The sequence below is a fragment of the Belonocnema kinseyi genome, chromosome 4, assembly GCF_010883055.1.
Source record: "Belonocnema kinseyi isolate 2016_QV_RU_SX_M_011 chromosome 4, B_treatae_v1, whole genome shotgun sequence".
Lineage (NCBI taxonomy): Eukaryota > Metazoa > Arthropoda > Insecta > Hymenoptera > Cynipidae > Belonocnema > Belonocnema kinseyi.
Window position 1 is genome coordinate 31,692,567 of NC_046660.1, and position 10,952 is coordinate 31,703,518.

General features: G+C 31.5%; 1 protein-coding gene across 1 annotated transcript in view; it reads right to left on the reverse strand.

The window, feature by feature from the left end:
- Positions 1-9,797, reverse strand: part of LOC117172127 — a 13,230-nt gene extending 3,433 nt beyond the window's left edge. The window contains exon 1 of the mRNA XM_033359917.1: positions 9,517-9,797. Within this exon, the coding sequence (XP_033215808.1) occupies positions 9,517-9,574 (58 nt within the window). The 5' untranslated portion in view covers positions 9,575-9,797. The remainder of the gene's footprint in view (positions 1-9,516) is intronic.
- Between the last annotated feature and the right edge of the window lie 1,155 nt (positions 9,798-10,952).

Genomic DNA, 10,952 nt, shown 5'->3' on the forward strand with positions numbered 1-10,952 from the left:
AAATTAAAATTCGAAAATTTTTTCTAAAGCCTCCAGGGGACTTCGTTTTCGCACGAAAAAATTTTATGTGCCCTTATTGCATCCGGACCCACAATTATTACGTTCTCTCTTTCTTCTACTATTTTTTTCTTTCGCTGGGCCCCGCTTATACACTACACATACACAACATGTACACTAAATTCGTGGCCGTGAGGGTATGGGACAGAGCGGCGTAGGGATATTAGGGGAAAAGGTGGCGTAGAATTGAAAAAGTGGGAGAAATGTCCAAATCTAAAAAGAACCTGGCGAACTCTTCCGCGGGGCTTTTTTGCTTTCTGATTTCTGACGAGGTTAGTTAATTAGGTGCGATTGTATCCGATGTAATTGAATTAAGTTTAATATTCATTCCAATAATTGTATTTTATTTTACTTGCCTTGAATTCGTTATTTTATTTAATTCACATTTTATTGTATTTTATATGTTTTCAATTTATTGTTTCTTCCATTGTCAATTTGATTTAACGAATGTATTAAAGCAAAAGTTTTGATGCAAAATGATTTTATTAATTCGCAATAAAAATGTATTATCCCAGTATCTATAAAAAACAAGATCATTGTTGAACAAATAATTAAAAAGTTAAAAAAATTAATTTTATATCAAAAAAGGATAAATAGTTTGACAAAAAAAAACCAACAAATTCAGTGAAAAATTTAATCATTGAATTTTCGACTGAAAACTATTAATTTCGAACTTAAAATAATTATGTTCAATTTTTAGTTAAGAAAATTAATCTTTAACTAAATAAGACGAACGTTGAACAAAAGTTCAATCTTCAACCAAATAGTAAATTTTTCAATCAAAAAGAAGTAACTTTCAACCAAAAATATTTATATTTTCTTATTGGTTTCTATTGATTCCATCCGCATTGAAGCGAAAATGTGAAATCACTCATTTTCGTTTTTTCAAGATTAAAAAAATTGCCATTTACATTTCTATTTTCTATGTGCGATGTCACATTCTGCATTACCCACTCCCCTACTTCTCAAATAGTAACAAAGCTTGTTACTCCCCTCGTGGTAGATTGATGTAGTTTATGACAGGTCCCTCCTGAATCACCACCAATTTATTCGCTTTCCAGAAAAATAAATTCCATTTTTTTTTAAATCTGTAAACATTAACTCTTGCACTACTTAGGTAATAAGTAAGGAATAATTTCTTCTTAAAACCTTTTTAATTTTGACCCCCAAACACCCTTGTATTGTGCCTAGGGAATTCTCCGAAAAATGCAAACTACCAGTTTGATGATAAATTCATGCTAAAGGCGATTTTTTGCAACCTTTTCAAAAACAATCTTTTTTATTCAATAAGTGACATGCATGTAAGTATTTTATAACTAATTTTGAATAGGTTTTCTTCGTCTTTAAGTATTGAAGATTTATTATCTTTGGGACAAATAATAGAGTGGAAGGATTTCATATAATTTTCATATTTTTAAACAATGCGGACAGTTTTGCAATTATTAAAACAATTAATAATCAATTTGTTGGATAAAACTAAATTAGAGATAAAAAGACGCGCAAGAAGAGATTAGGTTTAGTTTAGAAAAAGAAAGAAACTTTGTTTTTACACTTCACTTTATTCTGAGACTGACTGATTTGATGTACGAGACCGACTGAGACGGACTCAGTGGACTGAGCGATCACAGGACCCCTTCCAGCTTTCCGAAATATTACAATATATACAAATATACAGGACTGTCGCAAATAGAGTTGTAATTCCGACACAATTACGTATGCTTTTTCATAGGAAAGGTGGAGAAAATGATATGTATTTTTTAATCTCTCACACAATATCCCATATTATTCAATGCTTTATTATTTCGGATCTTATAGTCTAATTTTTACTTGAAATATTAATTTTTTTAATGTAATTTTCTTAATTTCATCTTTGAAAAGGAACAAGGGATATTCATTTTTCAAATAAGTGTAAACTGTCTTTCACAAAAAATTTCACTCTTAACATTTATTACGTACGACATTAATCTTAGAAAACAATCACTTTTTATGACGTACGCGAAGAAAAATGTTTTAACATTTGCAAAATATCCTAAGCAAAAATATTACTTTTAACATTCGCTCATTGTGTAATTAATTTAAAAATAAAAATTTTAAGTATTGCAGGAGAACATTTTCTAAATAAACGAAAATTGTAAAAATAATTACTGAATACATTAAACAAAAAATATTATTTTTGAAATTCATAAACTGTATCATTTTATCGGAAAATGATAACGGCAAAATACGAAGGAGGTGGACGAAGGGGTGTCAGCGTTAAAATGTATTGGGTGTAAATTATTCCTTAATTAGTCTTCAAGAGCTGATTAAATATTAATTGACGAGAAGTTAACAGCAAGTGCTTCTTTTTTTCTATTTTTTTGAAAAACGAGTCTTTCCTATTTAAAACCTCATGGTAATTTTAAAAACTTGGGAGCATGTCTTAATCTTGACGGAAATCAAAAATTGAGTTTGTGGACCACCCTAGTACATATGTATTGAAGGGAACATTTTTGGCGTGAAGTAAGGTAAATTGTTTATATAGAACATTATAATTATAATCATTAATTATTCATTATAATCAAGTAATAGTTTTATCTATCAGATTATATAGTAAATGTTGTAAATAATAGAATTAAGCGATGAAGCGTACTTGTTTTAAGCGTAGATCAATTAAAATTATGTTAATACAAACTAAATCTACTGATCTCCCAAGTACGTATGTGCTGACCCACGGATCAGTAGATTTTTCCGATCTAACCGCTATTCTGCACTGTTTCGCGATGCTGCAATTACGAATTATCATGAAACTTTGACGGATTATATAAACAGATCTGAGTTATTTTAACGGTTTAGACTATAGTTTAGACGGCAATATAAATTGTGAAATAATATTTATAAAAATAATTACTAAATAATCATACGGCTTATTCGTATATATATTTTTGGGTATACTTGTAATTAATTCGTATTTGTAATTAATTAAAATTTCGCACGCAACGGTTGGGGGGGGGGGGATTTGAACGCATAAACCTAAGCACACAAGCGAATCATATTAACCACTACACTATTACACGAGTTGCTATCTGTAAATAAGTTTTGCCATATAAAATTGTTTTATTTATTACAAAACCCCTTCTTTGCTAAGTTATAATATTGAGTAATGTGACGACTGTTACAGAAATTTCTAAAATTAATGTTTTTGAGGTGATGCAGCTACCCATTTTCAATTGCTCCATGAATGCATGCAGTGGTTCGCTCGGATAGGTTGCGTTGTTACGACTTTGGAGGCCAGCTAAGCAAGCCAATCGAATCGGTAGCATGTACCGATCCTTCTGTAATCTCCACTGCAACACTATTAAAATCTCGGTTCAGTAATTTGACATACCTTACAGTATTTAGTACTAGGGAACTGAAGTTTATTTTACCAAAAGATTGCCATTAGTTTCATCTTAAATTGATTATGACATTTACGAAATGCTAAGAGATTTTGACATTTTCACCCCCTCATAAAAAGCAGTTTTTACTGTTACGGTTACAAGAAACACTTAAAATTGCTTGATCATTAAATATTATTTTTCTTTTTTGTGCATTATTTCCTGCTAAGGTTTGTTTCAACCACTAGCTGATCACTTAAGTTGTGGCAACCTTGTAAATGTCACAATGAAGGTAAGGTAAATTTAATGGTAATCCTTTAGTAAATTAAACCTCTATTCTCTAGTATTAAATATTGTAAGATATGTCAAATCTACCGAACTAAAATTACAGTATTGGTGCAGTAGTCATTACAGAAGAATCGGTACATGATACCGATCCGCTTGGTTTGCTTAGTTCGCCCTAAGTCATAACGATGCAACCTATCCGCGCGGATGACTGGGTGAATGCATAGCGCAATCGGCAATGGATGGACTGTATCACCTAAAAAACTATTACTTCTGACATTTCTGTAATAGTCGTCACTTAACACAATATTCCCACTTAGCAATGAAGGGGTTTTATAATAAATAACATAATTTTGGATGGCTCAACTTAATCACAGATCGCGTACACTTAAGAGTTTATTCGAGCAAGACGTGTTAGTGTTCCGCGACTGTTTAAGCTGTCTTACATAGATATGAGGTGAATGCGAGAGCTTTTCTCGTGTGCGCGCGATTGCATGGACGCGTATTCAGGCGTCGTTAACGAGGTCGCCTCCTCAGTTACAAGTGCATTTCGCGATTATTTCATAGGTCGCAACTAGTGTAATAGTATAGTCGTTAAGATAATCGACGTGCATGCCTAGGTTTATGCGTTCGAATCCCTGTTGCGTATAAAATTATAATTGTATTATATGCGTTTTAACTTAAAAATACCGATTAATTATAAGTATGTATATCTGAAAATATATCTGAGAGTTAACCGTCTCAAATCAATTGATCCGCAAGTCAGCTCTACTTTGGAAGATTTGGAAGATCAGCAGATTTAATTTGTTTTACAGTTTAATGTAAGGTTCTTTTTTCGTGTTTCATGAAAAATGTCTGTCTACTCTTACGTCTTAACTCACTTGTTTTTTTGTGAATAATTTTATAATAAACTCGCGAAACATAGTTTTGGAATTCTGTAAAGAATGGTGAGCGTAAGGGTGTGGAAGTTGAGGTTAGGTTGGTTTCAGATTTGTGACAGGGTGGGAGGACTGGGTTAATTTGGTTGGTAGTAGCAAGGCGGGATAGAGACGGAGAAAGGTAAGATAGGAACGCGACGATAGATAGAGGCATGGAAGGATAGAAGGTGGGAGCGTTTGAATTAGATTTATGGTTAGCTGAGCGAGTAACACCGAGGAAAAAACGGATTTAGAGCAGGAAGTTTAAAGTACACCGAAAGGGGCGATCCAAGAAATTAAGGCAAAAGGAAGAGAAGGGAAGCAGTGAAGAGCAGGAAGATTTCGGTTCAGGCTTTAAGTATCCAAAAATGTTCAGATCGCTGCCGGAAAATCATAGTTTTGTAGACACTGTTGAGAAGAGTAAGAGGACCTAAGGAAATGAGGGAGATATTGAATATCCGATGAAAGAGGAAAGATTGAAAGAAATTCGGGAAGTTATGATAGAAGTAATGGGGATCTATAAAAAAAGAGGGCGAAAAGGGGAGAGAAATTAAGAAAAGAAATTAGGCGGGAAATAGCTGAACCTAGGAAACAAAGAAATAAAAAGAAACCAGGAAAAAGTTTGAGAAGAGTATGCAGCTGTTAAGACAAAAACTAGAAAAGCAGAAAGACAACAACAAAAACGTAGATAAAATGCAAGGTAAGATCAGGACAATAGAAAGCTCGAACCGGGAGTTTGGAGGGGGCCAGAGTTAGAATACGGAGAATGAAAGGTTGGAAAAAATAGAACAAAGAATAGAAAAAAAGAGAGGGAAGAAAGAAAAGCAAATATGATGGTAAAGGGTATACGATTAGAGAGGAAGTAGCCCGAGATAGGGGAGTGCGAAGCGTACGAAGGTAAGAGCGAAAACGGATGAAAATAGTACTGGCAAGAATGAAGAAATGGGAATATGAGAAAGGGATTGAGAGAGTAGGAAAGGGATGAGGTAGTAAGAAATGAGGTGCCCGGAAAAATCGGATAGGGAAGAACGGGAGATAGGAAAACAAGAAATAGTAAGAAGCAAAAAGGGACGAGAAACGAATGTAGGGAAGATTGAAGGATATGTTACTTTTTGACACAATGGTATGTAGAAATAACGACGAAGACGTGGCTGGATAAAAAGGGGTGGGAAGGAGTATGCGGAAGGTCACCAAGAGGAAAAAAGTGGCAAGTTTAAAGTAAAAGAGGAAGAATGAAAAGTACTGAGCAATGGGAGGAATTGTGATGAGAGCAAGGAACGAATGTATAACAGAGAAAGATAAGAAAGAGAGGCAAGAACAAAAAGAAGGCTTAACAGTAGAAGAGCTAAAGATGGGAGGAGAGAAGTAGAAGATACTGGGGTTTTATATGAACGGTGACATGCAGGAGAAAACAGAGGAGAACAAACAAATGTTGGAAGAAAATATAGAAGAGATTAGGCTTATAATAGGAGGGTATTTCAATACGAGAACAGGAGATAGAGGAGGAAGAGAATGGGGAAATGAGAGAGGATGAAATTCCAAAGATAAAGTATTGAATGGGGAGGGAAAGAAGTTGTTAAAGAGCTTGGAGGAGTAAAGTTGGTTTATCTAAACAGAAATATAGAGGGAGGTGCGAAAAAAGAATATACACGCTCAGGAGGGAAAGAAGAACGGTCATTGATTATGTGATAGTGGACGATGAGGTGAGAGAGAAGGCCAAGCAACTAGAGGTAGAAGATTAAATTGATTCGGATCACTTTCCCTTAATTGTGACCTTGAAGGGAGAAAAGAGAGCAATATGGAGAAAAGGGGACCAAAAGTAAAAAGTGCAGGAAAGGGAATTGGCCAAGGCAAGGAAAAGAACAGTTTAGAGAAAAGTTCCGAAATATCAAAATGGAAGAGGGAAATGTGGACGAGATGGAAAAAATGATAAGAAAAATAAAAAGAGGATTAGAGTGCACAAGAAAATATGAAGTTAGTAAAGAGGGGAATACAAGTGGATGGGATGAGGATTGTTAAGAGAAACAGAAGGAGTTGAGAAAGGAATTAAGAAAATGGAGGAAAGAAAAAAGTAATGGAGAAGCGTAAGGATTCTAAGTAATGGTTATGCAATAGCAAAAGCAGACTAAGATACGTTTGCGTTCTCATTCTCTCTATCTCGCTTGAACTTTGGATTTTAATCGCTCGTTCACTCGTTCGTTATCATGGACTAAATTGCGCCATCACAGAAAATAGAAATAAGGAACTAGATATAAGTTTTTACGTAAATAGTCGTAAATAGCTGTAAATAGCAAGGATACGTTTTTATAAAAAATATGTAGGCGGAAAGATTGTAAGGAATGGACGTAAATAATCGTTCTATCTAGGGTTAGAGACTAAACTATGTGTTGTCAGATTCTAGGCCAGTCAACGAAGGACTCCCACTTGAAATTAATTTTAAATAATCTGAAACGTTGTTTATTACTTTTAAATGGTACGCTGAACCACAAAAAATAATCAGTAATGTTCAGCTTTGTAGATTTTCTATAATAATGCAAAATAATGGCAAAAATAAAATCTTTGAACTGTTTTTTGATTTTAATGAAATCGGTTAGTTGCAGAAAAAAATAGATTAATAAAAAAACGTTTATAATCTTATTTTGCACAAATAAAGTCCTAAAGATTTTTGTGTTGTTAACATTTGATCTAAAAAAGGAGGTAAATAAAAGATTTTTGAGAAAACTATTCTTGCCTCATTTAATAATCATTTTTGACGCCAGTGAACCTAAATGATGTCTATAAGAATTTCTCCAGGTTACCTACTACCTCATATGAAGAAATTTTTGATAAACTAATTATGACCTTAGCCAGTAAATTTTTTCCATCTTTAACCCTAAATTTGGTACACTTAAATTGGTGACTGAAGGTGGAAACTCCGTCAGAAGCTTGCTTCACATGTGTACAAGATAACTGCAAAGTTTCAATAATATCCTAGAATTTTTTATCATTAAAAAGTCAGATTTAGTGAACCTATGTCAAATTTCTTCGAAAACTCCGAACTTTTATACTTGCTCGTGGCTATAATAATAAAGGCACGCTACTGCCTTCATTTTTTGCCTTTTATTAGAGAAAAGACTCAGCTACCAGTTCTTATTTTTTTCAGCTGAATTTTAAAGCCTACGCAATTTTCTGCACAGTCGGGAACATAAATAGTTTAAGAAAGTTTTCGTTTTGTATAAATATATATATTTCTTTCAATATTTTGTGTTTGTTTTGCCTCATTTATATTCGTTTTTTTAAAATAATTTTTTTCAATAAGCAAAATTCATAGAAGAAATAGATTTTACTGCTTCCCATTTTGATCATTAAAACGATTTCCTCATGTAAATTTTAATGAAAATTTACCTAAATTTGATATAACGCTCAATAAGTTTTTCGAAACCTCTCCAGAAATCAGGATTTATATGAATTATTATTATTAAGGAAAGTAGCCCCAAAAGTCATAAATGCAGAGAAACATATTTCGTTTACTTTTTTTTACTATTGAATCCATTTTTCTTTTCTCAAGATCTGTCAAAAATCTGGATTTGAATTAATTAGCCTTCCCCTTCAAAAATAATGAATAATTTGAATAATTATTATTCAAAACTCATCATATTTGCTCTTGTAATTTAAAAATATTTGCCTATCTTAAATAATGTACTTTCTTCCTGTAAAATCACAAGCTATTTTATTCATTAACTTGAAATAACATTTAAACTTATTTTGAGCAGCATTTAAAAATTGTATATCTTTAAAGACCTTTTATAAGAATTTAATTATTGAATTCTACATTGTGTGGTTAGATTCAACAAATTGCGTCAAATAAAATAAAGTAATTTAACCTTCTCACTCCTTCGATTGCTGCAACATAATGATTTTCAAAAGTTTCAAAAATTAAATTTGAAGTTCGCAAAATTTAAGGAAAGTTTGCCCATTTAATGCTTGGAAATATAAGTACAGATTAATTAAATAAAATCTGTACTTGAAAACCAATAATTTATTTCTACTTCTATTGTAGAAGATCTTTATTATATATCGATAATTACAATGAAAATAATTCAATTTATAGTTAAAGTGCTCAGAAGTAAAATAAAATAAATCTAATGAAACGAATTTTTCGATTATGAAATTCTATTATTGATAAACTTCGCTTTATTTAACCAGCTGGGTAAATACAAACGCCGTTAAAAAATTAGACGAATTTTTCGAACTTTATAGCATCGTGTGTACACTTTTAGATAATCTTCAAATATAAGCGATTCTCCGCATACATAGTGCTTTTAAGATAAGAAAATTTTTCTTTAATATGTTTTTAAAATTGTATTTTGCAGTTCAAGTTTTATGTAAATATCAAAATATTAAAATATTAGCTGATTTGATATTTTCTGCCAGAGATGTCCATGTATGTAACCTAAAATATTATTTATATGAAAGCCTAAATTCTTATTACCTTTTTGACAAACATTTTTTTAAACGATATCATAGTTTATTATGGGGTTTCCTTAAGGATAATTTAAAATTCAGGTTACGTCGATAGATGTTACGTCAATGGAAAATATCACAGAAACTCTTCCTAAAGTTTTAAAATAGAACTTTTTCTTAGTTAAAATACGTGTAGCGAAATGGTACGTTTCGATATAAGTTTCGAGACGATTAAGCGTATGTTTCTAAATAGTTTATTATATATTTTCCATTGGGCTATAAATTATGCTTGATGTATATATGAACTTGCTTCAGAGGAATTTTTTGGGAACTTACTGTAATTTTTATTGTTATCTAGGATGAAAAATCAAGTATTTTACTATATATTGAGATACGAGACCCTAAACGGAGAATGAATAACATTTTTGTTGACGATATTTAATGCTTAAATTTATATTTACCAACAGAATTGAGGAAGATTGCTAAAGCGAAAACCGGAGATTTAGTGATGATCCTCATTTTTTAAACAAACAAAGACACTTTATTCACTGCAAACTTATTATACAGTCCAACAACGTGAAAATGCAATACCATACCAGATGTTTCAGTAGATATAATTATACTTGTCGCTATCTCACTCACACTTTTAAATGAACAAAAAATTCGTTAGTTGATTTAGAGAAGAGATATTAATCATTCTGATCATGAAATTTGATAATAGCTTCTTACGTTCTCAGTTATATTTGACTTACATAAGTTCGACTAGCTAAATAGCCGTTCTGCGTTGTAAAAATATCACAAATATTACAATTTTATCTACTATTCAAACTTTTTAACTTCGAAAGCGACTCAATAAAAAAAGAGGTTTTACGATGTTGTCTGTCTCTCATCGTCGCCATCTTTTGTTGCTTTTATTGTCGTCTGTATACCAGATAACTTTTGAAAGATATTGGATTACGTTGATAGAAATAACATAAATAAAATTGTCGGAAAAACGATGCAAGGTAAGAAAAAAAATTAATAGAAACAAGTCGTTTAAAAAGAAATTAAGTACAAATTTGTTATTTATTATTTTTTGATAAGATGTACTAAGAAATAATACTAGAAAATAATTTCAAATGAAAAAAATTAGATTTTTGGAAAAATGATAGAATATAGGGTAAAAATGAACTAAAGAAAGTTTCGTAAGAAAAAAAGTGCTAAAAATTTCTTATTAATCATTTTGTATAGGACGCGTAGTCTTTATTTTAGTTGCATTGAAATAACATTAAAAATAAAAAATAACATTTTTTTAAAAAATGACACAAGTTACATTATTCGACACACCTTATACTTGATAAAAATAAAGGTGGTTCTTCGTTTTCGATTCTAATTTTAAAGAAACTAGAAGACTGGGAAGATGATAACTTTCAACTATTAGAAATGAATCATCTAAATATGAGTTTAATTTTTTCAGATGAATTAAGATTTATTTGAATAATTTCAAATTATTAAAATAAAAATATAAAAAGTTTAGTTCGAGAGATTAGATGAAAAAATATTAAAATGCAGCTGGGTGCTCTTTCTTCATCTAGCTGTGGATTATTTCTTCTAATTTAATTTTAGCCGATCTTAAATAGGGAAAACTACTTAATCAAAAAACTATTTGATAAAGAAGAAGGTCGTAAAGAGGTGTCAAATAATTAGTTACCCGCGGATTTCAGTTCAGATGTCAATGCGTATCCACCCAGTTGTTTCTTAAAGTGAAAGTGGCTCATCTTTCAATCGTCGGTACTCTGTATAGGTACCAAAAAGATCTACAAACTCGTTATCAATTTTTCTTTGAAAAATGCATTAAAAATAAAGTAAATCAAAATTTTGCAGAAATAGCACAAGACGCAATCAAATTTAATTTAGT